General features: G+C 36.9%; 1 protein-coding gene across 1 annotated transcript in view; it reads right to left on the reverse strand.

Moving 5' to 3' along the window:
- PLOD2 (procollagen-lysine, 2-oxoglutarate 5-dioxygenase 2) overlaps positions 1-24,490 on the reverse strand; it is a 56,873-nt gene that overhangs the window by 12,308 nt on the left and 20,075 nt on the right. Inside the window, exons 4-10 of the mRNA XM_010568431.1 lie at positions 19,414-19,577; positions 18,139-18,251; positions 16,039-16,102; positions 15,155-15,252; positions 12,487-12,588; positions 8,014-8,139; positions 6,392-6,513 (exon numbers count right to left, since the gene is read on the reverse strand). Of these exons, the coding sequence (XP_010566733.1) occupies positions 6,392-6,513; positions 8,014-8,139; positions 12,487-12,588; positions 15,155-15,252; positions 16,039-16,102; positions 18,139-18,251; positions 19,414-19,577 (789 nt within the window). The remainder of the gene's footprint in view (positions 1-6,391; positions 6,514-8,013; positions 8,140-12,486; positions 12,589-15,154; positions 15,253-16,038; positions 16,103-18,138; positions 18,252-19,413; positions 19,578-24,490) is intronic.

A 24,490-nucleotide genomic window follows, 5' to 3' on the forward strand; every position in this document is an offset into this window, starting at 1 on the left:
TTCCTCTTCAAACTGGACCACTAAAGATGTAGTAATGATTTGAGGCAAATTTTTAAAATACCAAAAGTGACAGGAATGGTCTTCCCACTACTGCTGAAGTCACCATGTTTGGACACACACCCATAATTTAAATCTTTGGTCAGTCTCTGGTTTTGCCTTCACTGACATCTCCTTCACTGACATCTCCTTCACTGACAGTTTTCCATCTTATGTATACGTGTTTTTATGATAGCAATTCCTTAATCAGCACTATCTCACATAATTGCCCCAATTGAAAGCAGCAGGTTTTATTTTGGCCATAATACAGTCCAGCAATTAAGTCTTTATGGCATTTTCCATTACTAACCTATTCTGTTCAAAGCTTTACAACTACTGAATGCAATTCATATGTAGCTTTATCATTAGCATAATTACAATTATTAATAATAACTTGACTTTTATATTGCACTTGACATTAGATGTTAAATTTCTTCCGAAAACATTCAGCTCCTTTATCCTCATTCTACTAATGAGGAAACTAAACCTGAGACACCAACAGACTCAGTGCCAGTCCAGGGTTCCAGCCACAACACTGGCCAGCAGCTCCCTAAAAACAGCTAAACCTTTTTCTGCTAACAAAAATATGAATTAAATTAGTGTATTTAATTATGAAAATGTGAAAAAAACAAATGGAACAGATTTATATTTAGTTGTAGGCAAACATGACTGGAAAATTGATTACATAACTTCAAAATGTATGGTCCTTCAACTTTTTTTTGGTCTTTTTTTTTTCCTCCCCCCCTTTAAATCCAGAGCCAGAGAATTCTATTAAAACTGGTCCAATGTGTTTAGTGTTGAAAATCCTTCTCTTCTTCATTCACATAGTAATCCAAAACACAAAATACTAAATTAAAAGTTCTGGTCTAAGTCACACACACTCATTCAATGATCTATTGAGAACTCTTTGAAAGCATTACTGCCTTAAATAGTGTAGAAATTCAGCTAGTGTAAATCACCTACAATGTGAAACCTCTAACTTCAACCTCTGTAACCAAGATTATTAAATATATGCATTTATATTATATGTATTTAGTATATGTGTGTATATACAGATATAAAAATGCCAAAAATCAAGGCTATTATTGTGACAGTACTTTGACTCATTTTTTTCCCCTATTTCTTTCTATAGGGCATTGGATCACCACATGGCAAAACTTCATCTTTAAAGCATAATTCTCCTTGCATTTCCACATAAAAGTCACCATGTCAAACGTGAAGTATAAGTTTTGCCTTTGCACTTTAACGTCGCTAACAAAAATCTCCACAAAACATTTCAGGTTTCAGATATACAGAAAAACAGTTCTAAAAGTTTCTGTCAAAATTAATAAAGCGAGCCTACTCTTAAGAAATTCATGCATCTTCTCTTTGAGGTTTCAATGTTGCCAAGTAGCTTTTCCAAGGAAATAAAAGTAATCCTGGATATTCTCATGCTTTAAAGTATTACCTTCTTACAGTATATGCTAACCTCTCCAGATGTAGAAATCCCACATTATATGTGAAACTATTTATTATGTATATCCAGGCCACAGCAAGGAACAAGTGGAAAGTGCCTTCTAGCAATACTCATATGTATAGTAATATACTTCCTAATCTAAATTCAATGGCTAAAGCCTTTAATCTACTTGCTTTACACTCCACCTGCTTATAAACTAAGACCAAATGTTGAAGAGAGCTACATTTTTGTACATAAATTTAAAGCCATTTCAGTGTAGCAATTAACAAAAATTTAGCAGATTTTTTTGTTGGAAGTGTGAAGTGAAGCTCAGCAGAGCAGTATTTCAAGTATTTTGCAATCAGAGCAATGTTTAACTTTGCTTACAAACAGTAAGCCCATCTGGAACAGTGACCTCATCTGAAAAGGGAAAGTGTCACTGCTCTTCTCTTCATCAAACTTTCCACTGAGATATTCCAAGGGGCTAGTTGTTTATAGCAGTAAGACATATGGTCTACCCGATTTCTTTACCACTGAGTCACTAACATGTATTTATTTTTTAGACACAGTTTGAATTTGCAATTAATCAATTTAATAATTTTCATGCCCTTCACAGTTTGGAAATACAATTCTAAATGTGGACTGTGAGCCCAAAGGGAGAGCACTTACACCATTTGACAGACCTCTGAAAGAAGAGGTGTCCCAGATACAAGTCTGCAACGCTCACTGAAAGACTGGGTGACTTTGCCTGCCATTTTGGGTTATGTTTTGCATCTCTCCATATAGCCACAACAGCATAAAGAAACTCTTATCAACTATCACCAAAACCAAATAAATATAGCCACAAAACAGATAAAGCACTAACGTTTAGTTTTGCATCTCAGGCTTAAGTATTGTTACCACAGTTACTACACCTGGAAGCTACTGAAATCAGATACAGGTGGGAAAGTTGTTCTTCTGCAACACTCAAAGTTCAAAATGTTCCTCCTCCCTCTGAGGCTGAAACCCAAAACTGCTCAAGTGTTCAGGAGAAGCAGCTCCAGAAAATCCAGGTCTTCAACAGAAATCACTTGACATCTGGGAGACACAGATTTAATCCCTGCTCTTCCTTCAGCCACAGTCAAGATACTTGCCCTACTCAAAGGACTGAATTTTTTCAATACTTTGTTTTTCAATACTAAATGGGAGGTCAGAGACAATGACTTAATATCCTCTTTCAAGAAACACACAGGAAACCCCAAATTCAGCCCAAAATTCAACAAGGAGGTCAATGAACTCTCCAACTGATTCTGATTTCCCTACTATTCTTCCTGAAACTTTTAAAAGCTTTCAATGTAAACTTTCATTAAAATGCACACATTGCCACTAAAAGCTGAGGTAAATCACATTTTAAAAAAAGTTCAGGAAAAATCCTAACTAGTTCTATCACTAATATTGTTGAGGGAAGGGTTGGGGGGGACAACAAAAAGAAACCCTGAAGTCTGTAAGTACTGGGGGAAAAAAGATTATGGAAAATAAGCTTTTTATAAATAAAACCTGAGAAGTGAATGAGATAAATTCCTGTATTTCCCCACTTTCTGTTCTAGCTTGACAGAGAATGTAACAGCTGGCTGAAATATCATCTTCAAACAAGGAAAACCACAAATGAGTTTTTTCTTAAAGAAAAAAAAGAACAAACTGTAAGAACTCTAATATATTCCTTGTAGACAAAGGAGGGAGGGGGAGGCATGGAAATGCTATTTTAGGGTTTCAAGTGATATACGTGCAGAGAAAATATTCAGACAACATGCAGCTAAACTTTCCTTCTCTTTATTCTACTTTATTTTCCTCCCTTTTTATTCTGTTTCAGCCCACAATAACAAAAGCTATGCACTCCTGTTTGCCAATATTGTGGAACTGTAACAAGTTTTTGCTGACTGCACAATTCTGAGTCCTTTCTAACACCTATCCAACTTTCAGAAGTGCAAGAGAGGGCTTTCCATGTCAAGAAGAAGCAAGAAAGTAAATTCTTCAATTATTCGTTATTATGTGAATGAGAAAAGTAGACATGTTTGCTGCATGACTATGGGTGAAATTAAAAAATGTTATTTTCTCACATTTACATTGACATAAGAGAGTCTCATTTACTGAGAACCTCACTGTGATTTATCATCACTTTTTACTGAGCTAAAAAAATGAGGCGGCGCGGGGGGGTAAGGAGAAAACTGACCTAACTGCATTATATTCTCAAAAGTATTCTGCTGAAAACAAAGCAGACCTTCAATGCTTAAGTTCTCTCTGTGTATTAATTGAAACCTGTTTTGCTGCTTCAGATAAATAGACTTCTGTGAAACGTGCAAGTGAGGAGACCAAATTAATTCTAAATCTACTGCAAATTAACAGAGAGATACTAAAATCAGCTACTTTGGAAAAAGAGAGAAAGTAAGTGTTTGAGTCAGATGGAACAAAGCTATCAGTCAATAATGCAGATAAAGGCAGGAGAAAATTAATCAGAAGACTGAATATATCAATCTCTGTAAATCAAATCATTAAACCGGTTTGAAGAATGACTCTTTTCAAGTTATTCCCATTGCAGTATTAGTGAGAAACAAATGAGGTTATTATGTTGGAAGCCAGCTGAAGGATTGCAAGCAAATAATTTTTTATAGTAACTGCCTTTGCCATGAGCATCCCATACTTCTGAGCTAGATTTTTTGAGGAGGAGTTGGTGATGTTCACAAGGGCAGCCAAGCAGACCAGGAGTGCAAAGGAAGCAGCAGATGAACTGAACCTGCTTCACTCAAATTGAAAGGAGCCATCAAATCATATCTACGTTGTTCACATGAAAGATCCTACCACTAACACTCATACTTTCTGGATGATTAAGTATTTTGGCATGGTCTCATTCCTCACACATTATACTTCACATTTTCTATATATACTATGTATCTCTTTAGGACAGAATCTTTGTTAAAAAGGCCTTTCAAAGCAGAAGCAACACGGGTCAAATTATATCCAGACAATGGATAACACATAAGAGCATAGTGTATTCAGTGGTACATATTACAAGTATGCTTATCTCCCTGCCTTGCCTAGCAGAATTTGAAATTATTTTGTGCAGATACACATTTAAATTACTAATTTTTATCCACAGAAAAAGCAAAGACCATATATCATATCAAAACCTCTGTCACATTATAAGTCAGTAGGTTCTATCAAAAGATGACAGGTTTAAAGATATCTTGGTGAGATTTAGTAACAGTATAGAAATTGATTACACTAAAGACTCTGCCTTATGGTGTCTATATAACAACAAGGAGGAAAAGGCAACTCCAGAAATTCCACCTCAGTTACACATAACATACAGTACTTCAAAAAGTTTACAAACATGGTACATGTGCTTTAAAGACTATTGGAAATAAAGAAAGAGCTATTTATAAACATGTGAATGGCTGCTTACACTAACACTGGACATCTGTAATGTTTCCTAGAAAGGCTACGGGAGAGACTTGGACCTTGACCAAATATCAGCTTCCCAGTGGCTTCAGCACAACAAAACCCCATTCAAACAGATTTCCAAGAACACCACGGAGACTCAGGACTAGACCTTCATTCTTTCAGCTGATGCCATGAACAGCCTATGCTATGCTCTTAACCTCTGAAAGAAAAGGGTCTTTTGAAATTAATTTCTCTGCTCTGAGACTCATGGAAGATTTGGGAAAAAAAGAGAGCAGAAGAATTATATGGGAATGAAGCCTGCTCAAGTGCCACAGCGAGGACTTGGTGGGATCCTGGTCTGTAAAACTCCATAATCTGACTGATGGACATAGCAGTAAAGTCACAAGCAACTCTGTGGTAGTAGCCAGTGCTGCTGCCACTAAAGAGACCCCTTGACAGGAAGGTCTGACATAGGATACATATTCCAAGGTTCAGATTTAGGCCTGGCAAGTGCCAGGTTTAAAACGTAAAGATTTGGATTCCCTAATAAGAATGAAAGAAAAAAAGAGAAAAAAAAAGAAAAAAGAAAAAAATGCAGCAAGACCAAAGGATAAGATAAAGTCAGTTGCCTTTCCAAGTCCTTTATATTTTTTTCCCCTGAAAGCAGAAACTTCTGCTAGAGCACTTCTAAAGGATATTCCTGTCTCTTTGAACCGTAGGAAGAAAAATAATTCTATCACCTGTATGCCCAAGTCAAGCTTTAACAATATTTCTACTTAAATGCAATGTCATTAAAAAAAAGGAAAAAAAAAAAGAAAAAAAAAGGCGGGGGGGGGAACGACACACGAGTAGGGCAACAAAACTGCAACTATTAAATGCATATCCAATCCAAGAGGTACTTCTATTCTGTGAAATCACTCTGTGATAAGTTAGCTTGAGAAGATTTTGGATAAAAAATAAAAACAAATACATTTTTAGAAGATATATTGCACTTAGAATTTCTATTTACATTTGCACCTGCTTCCACATTACTGCTACATATAATTTTCTGCCCAAACTTTTTATTAAAGTTTGTTGTATTGTACCATCTATTTTATTTCAATACCATTCTGTTTAAAAAAAATATTTAAACTTTACCGTTTATGCTCATCATGTTTTAATACAACCCATGTTTGAGATTACTATAATGTAAAAATAAGCTGACACCTCTTATTACTTTGTAGTCTACTATTGTGTATGCCTTCATTAGAAGACAAGATGACAGACTATCGAAGTAGTCCAAACCAGAGAGATGTTCTCATAATGACCAACAGCTTTTTGACAGAAACCACAAAATACTCAACAGTTCATATCTTATATCTAGATCTTGTTCTGCCACAAAAGCTCCCACTTTTGTATCTTAAGATGTAAAGTTGTTAGTGTTTAAGATGCAAAATAATATACATAAGATGAAAAAATGTTAGTTTATGCATCATTATAACAGATTTATAAATTAGAATTTACATTCCCATGTTCCGGGCTTCTGCTTGACTCAGATTTTCTTCAGGTCCAACAATTTTTATAGGTCTGATAACGTTCTTGGCTTTTTCCCAGAATTTCTTGATGTGCTTTTCATGGTAAACCTCCTGTAATCGTGTTAACATTGTTTATAGTGAATGAAAAGTACAAGTTGCTGTGAAATCATAAACATAGTGTCCAAGAACACATTGTATTCTATCCTAAACAAACAGATGGCAAACAGTATTTGAAGATATTCCAGTATATCTGTCATTACAATGAAGCTCTTCTGTCCAAAATTTTAGCAAAAGAATCCAACACATCAGCAATATAAATCAAAGCTGTACCTCCAGACCGATTACGCAAGATTCACAGGCTGCTTATGCAGTATTTTTTCAGGATATTTATTTTACGATCTTCAAAACCCATTCTACAACCTCAGTGGCACCCAGGAGTTTCTTCTATGCCACTCCAGAATGGCTTTAGAGAGGGAGCTGCCACCTGTACCCAGGTGGACAGTCACAGTCATCGCTTCTTTAAAACGTTGTAACAGTGATTGTTTTTTTAATTTTTAATTACCCTACCTCTAATTTAAGAGATCTCAGCTGCATGCAATGCTTCCAACCCAGTGCCCTCATTTGTAGCTTTTGCATATTGTGGCTGATATTAGAATAATTAAAATATTGGGTAGGGTTTCCCACTCCCTATCATAAAAAAAAGCTATTCAGTCTTTTATATTCATTTCAAATACCACATGATTTCTGGCTGAAGCAAAGAAATCTAGCATAGCCTACAATTCCTACGTGCATATCTTGCTTATACCTTTAACATCCCCTTAAAAAAAAGCACACTAAAGACTTTGAAGATAAGCTCTACTTCTATTACCCAGGCCTTTTGTGCTATGATATCAACAGTAATGCACACCAAGTGAAAAAGGGCAGAAATATATTTTCCTCCCATTTCTCTTCCAGCTCAGTTTTTTCCAAAAGACTTACACACATCTGTCACCTCACTCATGAAAACAGCAATACTGAAGTCATTGGTGAAGTATCAGCAACACCAGATCATTAGGTAATTAGCACAAAGCATAAAAAAAAAATTCAAAAAAAGCAACTTATCTGTAACGCCATTCAAAATATACCTGGACATACCAGCCTTCCCCATGGGACCCAGTGGGTATCAACAAGATGGAAAGCAAATCCAATGTCAACTGTTGGATAATAGTTATTAATAACGTGCCATAACTTTTGGTCAGTCCTGAAGTGGTCAGGCAGTTGGCCTAGACGATCTTTGTAGGGCCCTTGCAACTGGAACTATTCTATTCTTACTCTATTGTTTTATGTCAATCAGTACTTCCCCCTGAAGCATAAACTTTAAAATACAATCTTTTTCATTAGTAAAAGAGAAAGAATCTAAGCAGTTTCTTTAAATAGACTTCAGTAAGCACTGCCACAATTTCATTTAATTTATGTATTTTTCCACTTCAGCATTCTAAATGCTGAAAGATTATCTCTTCCTATGCAGTTTAACTATGTACATGCATAGAATCCATATACTGCCTCACACACTTTCATTCATACCATAACTTCCAAAATTGAAGCTTTGCACAATAGTAACATCATACTTACATTATTATGAATGAAGATACTGAGTGCCTCCTTTGGGTAGTCCAGAGTCAACAGTCTGTCTAAAAATTTAGGTAGGAAAGGAGTGGGTTGTTCAATGAAAACACCAATTTTTACTCTTGGATATTCCTAAAAAAAATGATATTTTGACAGAACCAATAAGACTTGCCTCCTTTCTGAGATTAGTTATATTAAAAAGCAACTAATGTCATGTTGTTGTAACTTAGGCCACACAGCTGTCAAACAATCAAAACCAACTAGCTCAAGCATGTTATGCCCCCTGTTTGTTTTCACTGACTTCACTAAATAAGCAAAGATAATGGATTTAACATTGCTAGAAAATTCTATGAATCCCAATAACAGAAACTGGAAGTAGAAAATAATGTATTATGGCTTTTAAAATTCTTACTTTAAAAAAAGTATTAAAATGGCAAAAAAAGTATTTAAGGAAATACACCTAGAACTGCATGGCAAATGCATTTTTTGTAAAGTAACATACATAGATAGGTTACACTTACAAGAAAATAAAGGGAAGAGCAGTTTTCTTAAAGTAGTTAAAGAATAAATACCACAAAATATTTTACTCATCTGTACTTTAAGCCAAAGACTGAAATACCCTTCCATACACTTACATGCACTATTTCCCCCTGACCATTAGAAGTGGGCTCTGCATTACTTCCCTACTCACTGCTTTTATCAAGACCTTTGATGAACTAACTAGAACTTCTCCCCTTGCATCCAATGATACTGAAGTTTTATCCACCTTATTTTAATGTGAATTCACATCTTTCGAACAGTCGTATTAATTCCTGGTTTGTATGTGCTTGATACAGGGATCATGACCACTAAAACAAACCTAGACAGCACTTTTGGTATTCCTAAAATATATTATTTCATTATGTGAGACAAAGAAATTTAACCTTCAAAGGCCTTGACTCCGCCACAAAGAAATGCACTATTAAACAAAAATTTCGTCCACCTTTAAAACAGACAATTAGCATAAATGCCTAACCCACTACAAGGCTGAGAGAGAAACCTAATATGAGTATAAAAGGCTGCAAGTTAGCTTCCCATAAGCAAGCCAACACCCACTTGAAAAGTGTCTGGATAAGCCATCAGCACATGTTGAGATTTTACAGTGCCACTGTCTACATCAGAAATCCAGAAACACACTGGCCAGTGCACTAAATCAGAAACATTAGGCACCAATGTTTACCCTGACTACCTCCTATTCACAACTTCATCTGCAAACCTAATACATACTCATGCAGACATCCTAGTAACTTCAAAACAGCTGATGAAGACAAGTACACTGACGTGTCTTGAAAAAAGCAACTGTGATATTCTCGGACAACCACTCCATTGAGGCTGGTGGCACGGTAACTGGTACCGTTGATTGCGAGCAATGAGGAACGCAGCATGGGCCATCAGGCTTAAGGTGAACATGCACATGTGCTACCAATACTAGAACTGCTGCAACAATTATTCTGCCTACTTCTCTAATTCTAAGCCATTTCCCCCTCATTCTCCAGGACAACGAGAAGCAGGTTCAGGCTGGATCTGCAAAGGTTATAGGGACAATCAGGAATTACTAACACTCCTTCAGTACACTGAAGTGCAAGCTGCTTGGCTCTACACTAAAATCTCAGGCACATGACCAAAGCAAAATAGTGTTTAAAAAATTGAGTGTAAAAATTCCTGCAAACTGCATCTCCCACTGCATCTCCTCAAAGCAGAGAGTTCATCAATTTAGACCCTGGTTCACCATACTATAAAGAGTTGTCACTGCATAATCTGAATCTAGGTCACAATGAACAATTTTAATAACCAGCATTTTGAGTATATCAAGTCAGAAGTTTTCATTCTTCCCAGCTGTGTCTCAGCAAAAACACTTTGGAAATACCCAGTCTGCACTGGGATGTTACATTTTCTCTGACAAATTTTCTCATTTTCACTAAGGTCATACATTTGCCTTTTAAGGTTCACTTTTTCACAAGCAGTAGTTGAGCATGTGACAATTTTTGGAAGAAATACAGGACAATTGCTCTGAAGTCATACTGAGACAAGTCCAGGAACCCTTGCCACAAGAGTCACCAGTGAAGTGAGAGAATCAGCAAGGTCACCCTTTCCACCCACACCAGGAAGTCTCCACACCAGTAACAAGCTTTAGGACTTACGAACTAGCTCTAAGGAGATTCAGTTTGTTGTCCAATTTAATTTAGGTTTTAGAAAAAACCCTTAAGAAAAGCGGCAAAAATTTACACTTACAGAGTCAAGGCGTGTTCTTCAACTTATTTTCCACTACCCTGCTTTGACCTGGGCAGGTAGCTAGTTTGGGGGTGGCACAGGCTGCTGACATTAGCAGAAGAAAGCAGTTACTGAGTGTTTCCACACCTCAGCTGTGATCAGAGCACAGGAGGCCCTGCCCCTGTGAAGAGGACAAGGACTGAGCAAAAGACTGCATATGTGGCTCCCAGCTCCTTCACAGGTAAGCCCGAAGCTCAGCTTTTCCCAGGCCATGCTCCCAGCACCTACTCGCGCTGACCCTGGTAGTGCCTTGGGCTCTTCTCCTCTTCCATCACAGACCAACCTACACAACCCATGGCAATGCTCCCACCCATCTCTGCCTTGCACTCACCTACCCCTGACCTTCACAGAAGGAAGGATCACCCTATGCCCATGATGGGCATTTCAGCTGTTTGTTCTACAGTGGAGCTTATCTGTTTTGTACTGCTAATGTCAAGGTCTGTAGGTAAGCCCAGCCCAAAACTTTAAATCCGCAACACCTAAGCTCATCGAGTCAAGGACCCATGCATGCTAGAAATCATCTAAAGAAAGTCAAAGCCCAAAGCATAGCTGGTATCAACAAATCTGATTGTCTGCTTGCTTATGAGAACAAGCAAAATCCTCAGAAGATATGTATCAATGCAGAAAGTTAAATAAAACAATATGGGAAGAATGATTAGAGGCACAGAGCCAGTACTGCTCTTTTCACTGATGATTTTTTGTTAAGTAGCAACCAGCCAGGCCTGAACAGAAAGCACGTTCAGAAAATGAAATATTGCTTGTAGTTAAAAATGACTGAAGTAAACACTTCCACTGAGGCCAAGGAAAAGTCTTGCTATTTCTGCTGGCAGAGTGAGTGAGGTATGAAGTCCAAAGAACAAATTAGAGTGAGGAAGACACGTTCCAAGTAGATGTACATCAACTATAGGAAGCTATCCAGTAAATCATTGCAAGTTACTCCCCACTACTGGCTTTAAGATTTAAATGCTCCCCAACCATGTTTTAATTACCAACACCATTAGGAAAAACTCAGACAACTTCTTTTCCTCAGGTAAACTTTACAACACCATTCCAATGTTGTATCTTCAAAGCAAAATTAAGATTTAAAAAAGATATAAAAAGAATCTGAAAGTTATCACAATTCCAGCAACAACATTTTTAATTTATTTTTTTTTTATTTAATTTATTCCAGTCTGTAAGCTACTTCTTGTTGAGAAATTCTTTCACTTTGTCCTTTCATTACAAAGATAACAAGCCACTACTACTTTCATGCTATCCTCAACATGACCTTCTAAGACCTGTTCTCTTTCAAATCTTCAATACAGAACAGAAATTAAACAGCTGCTGGAAACAGTCTGCTAAGAATAATCAGAAAGTTCTTTTAAGTACAAGCTTTACATTTCTACACAGTAGATCTCAGTTATTTACTCTGCCTAAAATTTACTGAGTACAAGCTGAAATATTCATAGACACTAAAGACGTCATACTTGGAGCCAAAGCACCAAAATAAGTTCCCAAATATTGGATATACACACACACCCCCCATGTGTACGTGCATGTCTGTCCTATAAGAATTCTGAAAACTTCTGGAACTGATATCCGATCTCAATTATATCAGATTTATTCTACAGAAACACATTTGCATATACAATACAGATATCTGTATCATCCTTTACAAGGTAAAGCAGTTTTGACTATTTCGCTATATCTCTTAGAAAATAGTAACTGTAACCATGTTACAGTTAACTGTTAACCTCTATTTGTGACAGAAATTGTTAAACTGATGCATATCAAGTTTTTTGTAGGTCTGCTGTTAAAAACTTAAATATCTAAAGAGCTTTACTATCTCGCCAAAAATTCTGATTATTCACTTGAATCTTGCATGATTCAAAAATGATTCATTCACCCTCAGTGAACAGAGGTAAGGATGTGGAGGACTTTTGGGTATGGGATCATCTTCAGTAATATTGGGGAAACCTATATCAAAATGCATGCATGAAAACATTTCTAAAAAGTATTGATAATTTCAGTAAATTAAAATTCCATCTTTACAGTTTCATATACCAGAAAAAATGTCCTGAGGTGTCTACAAAACGTAATATTGCATACTGAAGTCACTTTGCCTCAGAACTACTATACACCTATCAACTGCATTCAAAAGGGTTTTGTTCTAGTGAAAGGTATTCTTACCGTTACTGTTGACAGGTCTAGTAAGTCTAAATCGCAAATACTGCAACCAGTTTCCTGTGTCCAAGCATTAGGAATATAGTTTCCCAAATAATTCAACTGAATCTGGTAAATAAATGAACAATTCAGATTAATGAGAGGTGCATGCTAAATAATTCAGGCTTACTGATTAACTCTCTTATACCTAAAAGGCAATTGACTGTCTTTTTTTTTTAAATTTAAGATTTGAAAAACAAACAACCCCAACCCCCCAACAGTTCAAAAATAGCTGGTAAGATCTTTTTCTTCTTCTTTTTATTTACAAAACAGAGATTATATTCTCCTAGCACCTACATTTATTGCTTCAGTTAAACCAAAAATTTGTTGCAAGTATAACAGCTACCAACTAAATGCTTGTATGACTTCAAGACACAGACTATATAGATCATTCAGTTCTCAAAAGCTTCTAGGTGCGATTTCAAGCAAAAAAAAAATTATTATAGTTTAATTCTTTTCACAAATCTGAGAATCATCAACACTACATAAAACACAAAGAGTGACCATACAAAAAACACATAGTGAATGTAGACGATAGATGCCCAGATGATGTATTTTTGAGAAGCTACACCAAGATTCAGAAGCCAGCCAGGGGGATACATTTTAAAGCAGCATCTAGCTTCTTAACGCATTTTGAATTGGCACTGAACAAAATATGTACTTTTTCTGTCAATGGGCTGCCTGGGCTGCCCTGCCTTCCTGGATTCCACAGGAAGTTTGTGCAGAACGTCACTCTTCTCCACTGCCATTTGCAATGGTTAAGGGATCACTTATGCCAGGGAAAGTCTGCCTGAGGGAAGGATGCTATTCATTCCTGCTCTACTGCCCTCATAAAAAAACTGAACGGACAGAATATTATTTTGCATAGAAAACACACTGCAGTCCAATACTCAGTCTGCATTTTATCATACTTTGGGTGTTTGTTTATGTATATTGAAAATCATCCTAGATTACAAATAAAATTGCTTGAACTTCATCTCAGAGATGTACAATAAAGTCTGCAAAAATAAGTATTTCACAAAAAAACCCACTGCACTTGAGGGGAAAAAAAAAAAAAAAACCCAACATTACATGTCAGGATAATTTGGTATCCATTTCAAAGAAGTGTCTCTGATGTTATTTATTATCTTCAAACTGAAGAGATTAAATACAAAACAGAAGGTTCTTACAAACGAGAAACTTTTAGTATTTGGAGTTAATTCTGCAAATTACTTTCATGTTAGTTTATTTACTAACTAGTGAAAAATTTTTCCAATCTTATTATACTGTTGTCGTCGTAAACAATAAATTCTACTCCATGTTTAAAACAGAAGAATCTAATCACATTGACAAAATGATACATAGCAAGAGCTTCCTCTTTGTTTTTAAAACTACATCACTACATGCAGAGATTGAGTTTTGTTTAATGTAGCATAACTCGTGGATTAGTATAAGGAGTTCCCACCTAAACTCCTTGCCCAATCGTATAATACAGTACCTTTCTTTTCATTGGCAAAGCATCAGCAAAGCCAGTGATGATAGATAACTTGAGGATTTAACTGAGGCAAAAATAACTGTAGCAACATGGAAGAAATTGGTCATATATTTCACCACTACTGAGTAGTTATAAGCCAAACAGATAATGGCATCATTATATTCACTAATTCCAAAGATGAAATACAGTGCAAAAACTAAGAAGCAGCAGTCATTAGGATATTAATGAGTTTCAAACTTTATTTCATTCTCCTGGGAGGCATTTTTCTGGAAAATAAGGAGCTACAGCAAGGAACACGTATTCAGAAGAACTTAGAAAGTAGCCATGCCCAATCCTTCAGCCAACAGAGGCTGTTAGAAATGATACACCTTTACACTTCTTTGCTGTATAACAAAAAAATGCAACTACCATATGACCAAAACGTAGCTATTTCTCTCAGAGAAACTGTGCCAGGTCCTCTGGACCACTGAATCCACACACACGGACAGAATCTGCCAAAACAGCTACTTCACAGGGCAGACAGTGCTCTACCATGAACCCAAAGTTCCTGAGCCACAGGTACATTGCAGGCAGTGATCAATGACACTGAAGATGCAACAACAAAAGCCAGCCATGCACGCGTGTGTATATATATATACACACACATATGCACACTTACGGACATACATACACATATTTTTGTCTATATACATTACTTTTTTTTATATATGTGTATACAAACACACACCACAGTCTGCAGTAGGATCAGATGTGTTACTGTTTTGTACCCCAGTCTGTGACTCTTGGTTTGATTTTTCTCCCCCTGAAAACCTATTCTTCTGATTACCGTTTAATAACCAGATAGACGTTCTTTGCTAGCTTTGAGAACTGTTTTGTGATAGCGAACAAATTAACGTAAGCTTAACTGCTTCTAATATCCCGTGCTACAATGAATTAGGAAGCAGATGAGTTGTTTCAGCAGCAATATCAAGTTACAGTGACAGCAGAATAACATGATGGAGCAAGCTATTAGAATTTTTTTTTTTTTTAATCCTTGCAATTCTTTATTAACTTTAATTGGAAATGAGCAGTGGTAGTGTGCTATGACTGTTTCAGACTCTTCCACCATTGTTTTTGCCTCAGTTGAAAATGCTGTCTTTGCACAATAATAAAAACACTCACTTTAGTTGGACCATTTCCATGAACGGTGATTGGTAGTGTATCGTACACTGAATTCCTTGCTCTTACTTTTCCGTCTTCAAATTTCAAAAGGACTTCATCTGCAAATCAACAAAGATCATACAGTAATAACACTTTATAAATAAGAGCCAAAATTCTTTAAGTTCTTGCTGATACAATATACCTTCCTGTTGCTATCACTGTCAATGTTACTTATTTGGAAGCTTTTGTTCATTTTTTTTAACCAGACCTTGAATTCTAAGCTCTTTATGCTAAATAAGGTTACATCAAGCTCCAGAGTTTGCCATCAGCAGCCTTCAGTATCTGAATAAAATCCACTTTAAAAATAAAACTAATTTTGTGCAAATGGTATTTGTAGAGAAATCATAGTTACTTCAGATATGATTTGACTATAAAAAGTTGTTCTGTAATTGGAGGTTAAATGTAAGAAAGTAAGTTTGCACAGATGCCATTTTTCAATTTAAATTCATGACAGTTGGATAAAGGAAATTCTACATTATTCCACACTCCATTTCATTATGTATAGCCATTTGCTTAAGAATATCTAAAATGCAATTTTAATTACTGATCTTACTCCTGTCATTAAGTTTGTGAAAGGCAGATGGAAAAATGGTTCTTAACTTTGTGTTTATTGCTAACTTCATTTATTGAAAACTATTTTCTCTGTTTTAAATCAAATAATTTATCACTGGGAGAAATCAATTAATATTAAATCCAAAAGACCTGTAACTAATTTGGTAATCAGGTTTACCCATCCAAATATTTCTTTAAAACAAGCTTATGTTTAGGGAACGATATTCAGCGTTAAGCAAAGAAAGTGTTAATAACAGTTAATAAAACACACAACATGCAGATCATACACTTACCAACAGCTCCATTTAGGGTCTGAAAAATTGTACATTTGTGGTCCAAAGTAATGTTAATGCGTTCCTGAAATAAAAGTACCAGAGATGTTGAGGCATTCTAAGAGCCAATGTTTTTATGGAAATGTTGCAGTTATACTGCAGTGGCAGCAAGTAATCAGGCAAAACTACTCTACATGTTCAGTGCTCCAATGTAATTCTTAATTTTATATTGTTAAGTTTTTCTAAATTCCTGAGTTGTACAGCTGCATAGCAATCAGTTTTACATATGCAAAAACTTTACCTAAACTTGAAGGTTAAAGGTCATAACTCCCCAAAGAAACTACAATTTGGTAGTATAAGCCAAAAAAAATTTGTCTTGTGTTAAAAAAATTTAAGTAGTCTTGGCCAAGCAACAAAATATACTGCGTTTCACAGTCTCAAAAATATGAAAGCCAAATTTAAGTATCATGTCAGAAAAGAAAACACCACTAGTTTTAAAACATGTTCCTAATATTGTAGTATTAAAGAATCTAGGTAGGATTAAAGTACCTTGTTTTGAAGTTTTAACATGTTGATCAAAGTATGTAACCTTTAAAACACACTTAAAAACCCTTATACAGATAACATACTCTGTTTTGGTGTTCCAAGATTTTGTTACGTGTTTTACAGCATTGGACATTGCCATGCAGAGAATTAGTGCTAATGTATAGTACAGTATCCCAAGCTAAGTGCCATGAAGGCATTTTGAATCACAGTGCAGTAGTGCACTGTGCAGAAGTACACATTTTTTTGTCTAGAGGACAACCTGTTTAGACAGCTAATTATATTACTTCTGACTTTGCTGCAGAGTCAGCTGTAATGTCTCTACACCCTGTCCTTTCAATTGCATATCTAGCATCTGACTTAACTTGCATAAAATCAATTTAAACGTTAAGGGCTGGAAGGAATGTCCTATGAGGAGCGGCTAAGGTCTTTCAGCTTGTCTAGTCTGGAGAAAAGGAGGCTGAGGGGAGACCTCATTGCTCTCTACAGCTTCCTGAGGAGGGGAACTGGAGAGGGAGGTGCTGATCTCTTCTTGGTATCCAGTGCCAGGACACGTGGGAATGGTTCAAAGCTGCGCCAGGGGAGGTTTAGACTGGACATTAGGAAGCATTTCTTTACTGAGAGGGCGGTCAAACACTGGAACAGGCTTCCTAGAGAGGTGGTCGATGCCCCAAGTCTGTCAAGTGTTTAAGAGGCATTTGGACAACGCCCTTAATAACATGCTTTAACTTTTGGTCAGCCCTGTATTGGTCAGGCAGTTGGACTACATGATCATTGTAGGTCCCTTCCAACTGAAATATTCGATTCTATTATACTCTATTTCTGTACCTGTATCTAAACATGCCTGATGTTTCAGGCATAACTTAATGGAAGAACATACATGTATTTCAGAAACTTCACATCTGCCTTAAGAATACAAATGCTCAAAATCAACCTCAAAATTCTGCAATATCAGTTTCTAAAAGTCTTTTTCCATCAATACATTGTTAACTTCCCTTAGCCCTCTTTTTCCAGCATCAGGGCCATGCCTCTGACATCTATCATGCTTTAATGCTGCTACTCAGCAAAGAACTTTGTTAAGCTAGGGCATGGAGAGGTCTTCACCCAAAATTTATGATGCAGCTTTATTGAACGTATCTGCACAAAACGCTGAAGAGTCAGAGGCAGCTGCAGGCAGGATCTGAAACGGCAGCAAGCCAAAATATAAAACACTGGATCAGCAAGTAGTTCAGTGACACCCTGGAAAAATGCCACATTCTTGAGCGTCAAACTGCCAAGTACACGGGACCCTCATTGAGATGAATGTGTCCGATCATATACCTCAGAGGTATTATTTCTAACAACGAAGCACAACCTGTCTGGATCTGCAGACAGCCTGAAATAATATATCAAGTCATGACCCTTTGGAAGCCTGTTCATCACTCCAACAGTAGGAACCTCTGCAGAACAAACACAAGTGTCAACATGGCACTCAGGAATAAAGAGACAGCATTCCTTTTATTTTTATCTCCTGATGTTTTATGAGGAGCAGCATGTTGTTTCAAGCAGAAAGAAATGAGAAAGCCAGTCACTACCTACCCTTGCCAATGGGTCAACATAGATTTTGGTGTAAAACAGCTGGTCATCATCATTATCCTGCAGATCCCATTCCTGCACAATACGATTTATATATGGAGCATAACCAATAAATCCTGCAATATTACATACACATAAGTTATTTCCATAAAAAGCACTACTCTGCCAATGCTGTCCACCAGTCAGGGACTTCATTCTGACTGTTTGGTGCCAGCAAAGGAAAAGTATGAAATTCCTACAACTTGGCTCAAAATCCAGTTTTCTTCCTGTGATATGTACCAGTTCTGTTCTAAAGAGTTCATAATTAAGGGCTATTTTATACTAATGCTATTTTAAGGGAAAAAATAAGAAACAGAGATCTGTTTAATATGGTCCTGAGAACTCCAAAGCATGAGATTAGACTACTACTGTTCCCAAGAAGCCCATCTGTGGAAAAAGTTTCATTTTCATTAATCGCTTCTTGCTGGCAGAAAAGCCTGAATCTCATACTGCCAGAACTACAAAAAGAATTCAACTCAAAACCAATATATGTTATGTTTAAGCCAGAACAAAAAAAAAGATAGGGCAGATAGGTGAGGTAAAGAAGAGAGGGAAAGGAACGAGGACACTCCCAGATCTGCACGCTGCCCAGCACCATGTACCTAGGAGAAGTGACATACTGTGGTCTGTAGCAGTTAAACACTATCAGTGTCAGTGCATGTATTAATCAACTGCAAAATTATTACCAAAGCTGGTGTTTAAAGGCGGATTCCAGAATTAACATGTCATTGAGATTAACAGGAGTAACTCACACTCTTCTTGCAATGAACAGCCTAAGCCACACTGACCGGGTCAGGCAGAGTTACCAGCACATCTACACTGTCAGTCAGGAAATTCTGTGACCCAGCTAAACTGTGCCTATAAACAGCATGTACTGCTTTGACTGGGCTTGTACACTAGATTGTTTCTGAAGTAGATTCAATCAGTGGCACTTGGGTCATCCCTGTACAGTGTTTCATTGCAAGGCACAGTTGCTTGCTAAGCTGCTACTTTATTTACCTGCTTTTTACAAGTTACTGCCAACAAATAATATGTAAGTTTGAATGAAAACTATTCTTGAGCACAGAACAGGAGCTATTCACGTGGGGAGGGAGAGAGGAAGAAGAAGACAGCAAATCCAGTCCTCCATTTTATATTTGGGGAATTCAGAACAGTTTCACATACAAATACATGAAACAGTTAACAGAAGTGAGTCATATTCAAGTTTAGGAGTAAAATATGTTCAAGAATCACACTTGCCTCCTGAGTTCAGGAATCGTTTTCCACTCTTGACAACAGGATACTTGTCAGCTAGCCTTTTATCTGGCCAAATTAGTCCATCTGCTGCAAACACCACTTTATGATTAGTTTCCTGAAACTTCTTTAGCAGTTCGTCAGGGCCCCCCGCAAAGATAACATCATAGCTGAAAATAAAGAAAAGATATCCATTAGATTAATTTTAATGCTTTTGTGTTGAAAACAACAAGTGGTTGGACTATTCAAATTTTAAAAATCATACAGACAACCCTTTTATTCTGAAAAAATGATTTATTAAATTGTGTTTTACCACCATGTAAAAATCCTACACCCTTTCAGAAGAAAAACTTCAATCAATACTATTTATCCAATACAGATTCCCCTTCTATTTACATTAATTTTTTTTAGCCTTCCACATTTTGGACATTCTTTTTCCTTCAGAATTTGTCTACTTGAAATTGATTTTCACATTTCATGTATTTTGAGTAAAAAATATATTTTTCACTTTAGAAAACTGTTTATGTGTTTAAGAGCAGCAACAACAAAAACTTCCAAACTTAGTAGATGAAATAGTGTAGGACTGAAGGATGATTTAGGTGACTTTCACTGCAAAACTTTAGATGTTCTTGTTCCAAAACACAACAGCACTGACTTTCTTCTGAAAAGTCTTATCAAGAATATACTTAGATATTTCTCAGTAGAGTGTAGTTGCCCATGAACTTAAACTGTGTTGCATCCTGACAATATATAGATTTCTCCTTCAACCTCTTTAATGTGCTGAAGACTTCAGAAGGCTCTAAACTTCACAGTAACTATTTATGAAAACTTTACCTGTCTTTATGTGTTCATCAGATTTGACTCCCAACTCCTACTGAGAACAAAGACCTAAAGCTGGAGGGTTCATCTCTAAAAACAGCGGTTACCCACAGCCAAAGGTCAACAGTACCCCAAAACAGAAAGAAACATGCATGTGTTTGGCAAAGGTCATGTAAGAATGTAGTATCACAAGCCTATTGGTTTCTTGTTGTTGAACCATATCAAAATCAATGCCTCTGAAAAAACCCCAAACAACCCAAAACCTCAAAATATGTATAAATGAATAAATTATTCACAGTATAGGGTTCCTTTGTTAGTATTGAGATCTACATATAAATGTGCAAACCACTTCAAGGTTCATTTTACACTGCATGAAACCATAACACAGTAATATTGGAACCATGTCATAGATTAGTCTCTGGTTGAAGAAGCAGAATATTTGGATTTAATGGCAGCATCTCAGCCTTACAGCTTCCTCATATGAATGCAAGTATATTCTTATTCCACACATCTACCTTAGTAACTGAAAATCATCAGCCCTGATATAGGGCAAAGGAATGGTACAGCAAGATTTTGTTCCTGCAAAGTCTTTTAGCCGGGCTAAGAAGGACAGCAGTACTCCCACCTGCAGTACAGAGAAATTTTTGCATTGCAATGTATTACCCTGCAATAGTGCCAACAGATCAACCATTACTGACTTCTAGTACTTCTTTATTACAGCTCTGAAATTATTTAAAATGTCTTTTCTTCAAAGGGGATTTCATGCAATTGGCCTAAGAGAACTGAACAACAGCTGGCTTACAAATGCAAAAGAGAAGATTTCTACCACAGAGCAAAGTATGAACCCTGGAGAGGAAGTGTGTTATGTAGTCTATATAAAGTAAGCGGGTTTCTGAAAACTCTCTCTGTTTTGTTTTTCTGTAACTTTGGCAGAAGAATGTATGAAAAAAACATTGTACATTTTGGAGTTGCCCCAGTTTTGCAAAAACTGCCTGTTTCTGCCCAAATATACAGGAATACATTTCCCTCCCTTTTCCATTCAATTGGTGTAACCCGATTCAAAGCCAGAATGAGCTTGAAGAACAAGTAAGAAACAGGAGACAAGTTGAAGACAGACAAAAACAGAGATTTGTCTGGGGCTTTAACTTAATAGCTTATGGCAGGCTGTGCTTCTCCTCTTTGATCAGGTTAGTGCTGCTGCTGCAATGACTTACAGCTGTGGGAAGGAACCAAACACCCCTGGAACATTGCTTCCAAGGACTGTCATTCTGTAAAAGAAAGCCAAAGTTGAGCAACATGCTGGGCTAACCAGTGGCTCTGCTTGCAAAAGGGATATGCTACTTAATACAGCACAGTTTATTACACATAGCAGAGCGCAGAGCTGCTAAACTGTATTACCCATTATTGTAAACTTTACACGCTAATGGATATTATGCAGGAGTATGAATCCAGCATGGACCTACATTTTCCACTAATTTTCATGGCCCGCGGTTTTGTCAAGAGGTGACTTATGGCCACCACACCTCCCACTGTGCAGGACCTTCACCAGCCTTCTATCCCTTGATGCCAGTCTTCCCATCAGCTGCTTTATGAGGCTCCTGCTTTTCTCTCCAGGCAACAGGAAAACTTCTAAAGTCAAACTAAAACCTATAAATCCATCATTTGCCTTGCTTACCTGCCATGTCAGATTATGTTCAGTCTATCCGGCACTCAACTCCTACTGTAAGGGAGGATTCACCACTAAGACCATCACAAAATGGGTCCCAGGACTATCCTTGACAGTTTCTACTGTAATTATGGGTGATGCACATAACTTACTTTAAGCAGGGCTTCAAAATTTGACAGGGAAGAAAAAGTGTGGATATATCCAGGAAAAAGCAGGCTGCCTTGGCAAGCTGGAAAAGCTCAGATAGTCTTTTATTTACTCTTCATAAATCCTTCCGATTAAGTAGAAAGCAAGAAGGAAAAAAAAAAAAGAAAAAAAAAAAAAAAGAAAAAAAAAGAAAAAACAAAACAAAACCCACACCAGAAATTTTCCACAACTCCAATCCCATTTCCTGAAGCTCCCAGATGGCAGATGCTTGGGGCTGGAATCCACCCATCCCTCCTCCTCTTCTGCAGCAGCAAAGCATCCTGTCTACGCAACCAGCGCTCCCAGCAACACAGGGAAACGGCAATGGTGGCTTAGGTCCTCTAGAACAGAATGTGCAATTTTTGTATCCACAACTTTTATAACAACAAGGACTTTTTACTATTGGAGCTGCAGGTTAAGAGCTCCAAATACGCATCTCATCTTAATCAACTGGACTGTTCAGCCACACAGCCATTTTGTCACTTACACTGTATCACACCTTAACTATTTTGAGGTATGTAGAAAATGTAATTACCCCTTACTTTCTTACAAATGTTTAAAAAAACCCCAAAACCTGAGAGGCTTCAAAAGTCTTCCACAATACAAATAAATGGCTGTGGGAGTTCTGGATGAATAGTCACAGCATCAACCATTTTATCCAGTCTACACTGGCTACTAGCCAATTCAATCTAAAATGGTCCAAAGTAAACCAGTAGTTAGCTCTTGCAAAAACAAGCCTAATTTAAATAGCGTTCCATCTGCAGGCAAAGCATTTTGCTATCTGCACCTAGACACAAACTGTCCACAGAAGTTCAAACTATTTCAAGAATTGTGAGCCGTATAAAAACTGCTCAAAAAAAAGGCAAGAAGCTAAGTTTGTTAAGTAAACAGTTCACTAGAAATGATTTGCCTAGTTACAGTAAGTAAACCAGACTTTTCCTTTCCCCACCCCCAAGATTAATATTGCAAATGCTTCATAATGAATATAATGAAAAGCACTTGAAAAAGAAAGGAAGTTCACTATATTTGTCTTTTCCAAACTTACTGCTACATTGATAAACATTTAAATTGCAAACCAGGATTTCCTGGAAATGAAAAAGCTCATTAGAATTAAAATATAATGCTAGAATCAGTAAACTATTTTCTTTCTCCTATCTGGAATCAGTTCCACCAGCTTTAAATCAATATGTAACTGGAATTATGGATCTCAAGAACTTGGGAGGCCTTAAATCCTGGGATTTTTCATAGCAAGAAAGATTATGGCATCTGCACTTCAACACACAGTCCTCTGTATACTCTCATCCATGCCAGCAGACAGCCTGCCCCTTGAGAGAATAAATTACGTTGGAGAAGAATTTGAGCTATACCCAAATCTGATAACAAATTTGCATATTTTACCATATAGGGAGAAAATAGTGATGAATCAGTATAATAAATTTGCAAACAAAGAAATTCAGTGTTAAGTAGCAAACATTTGGGAAACATTTGATTCACCTGAGTGTTTAGTAAAGAACAAAATAATCTCCCAAATTAATCTTAAAAACTTTCAGTTATTGCATGATCAGTAGGACAACACTATGAACAAACATGTAATATATTTACTTTTAGAAACATAGTTTTTCCACTTACCAAATGCAAAACTGACCAAGTCAGTAAGAAAAAAATTCAAAAACTGAACGTGTACCTCCAAACTCTACATTACTTCTACTGTCAATTAAGTGTACAAAGAAGATATTTGGCATAAGTTTCCCTTATAAAGCTTGTTCATAAATTGGTTAAGGAGATTCAGACGTTGGCTTTCTAGCTCTATCTTCTACTTATCACAAGAGGTAAAATTAAAACAGAAAACTGAGCAGCATCTTTACATTTTCTACCAGTTTAATAGTCTACTCCAACTTTCCTAAACTCTTAGACAAAACAACAAATGAACTTTCCAGTAAACACCACTGTCAGACCACTTTCTCTCTCATGATGATGTCTGCTATACAAATCCTGTTGAAGCTCTACCTTACAAAAGGATCCCTAAAATTCTTCAGCTGTCAAATTTTTAAAAATAAATAAAAAATAAAAGCCGGTTAAAAGCTGAAATAAAATTCTGGAGCAGACATTCCAACATGACTCAGTAACAGCAGCATGAACCCATGCACAAACCTCTCCAAGCCTGCACTCAGCTACCTCCCCAAGGCTGCCTGTCTGCAACTGGGGCTTCATATCCCCGATTCAAGACTTGGTCCCGTACCATCCTCACAGCGATTCTTTTAGAGCTGTGCCCCCACTCTGGTTCATGCTAGCATGAAAGAGCTTGGCAGCTGCTGTGAGCTGGATTCTTAGCTGCCCTGATCACTCTCTTGTCATAGGAGCGGAAGATGGGGGGGGGGGGGGGGGAGGGGGGGGAAGAAAGGAAAGGAGGGC

This window comes from Haliaeetus leucocephalus, unplaced genomic scaffold (genome assembly GCF_000737465.1).
Source record: "Haliaeetus leucocephalus isolate CR32 unplaced genomic scaffold, Haliaeetus_leucocephalus-4.0 Scaffold240, whole genome shotgun sequence".
Classification (NCBI taxonomy): domain Eukaryota; kingdom Metazoa; phylum Chordata; class Aves; order Accipitriformes; family Accipitridae; genus Haliaeetus; species Haliaeetus leucocephalus.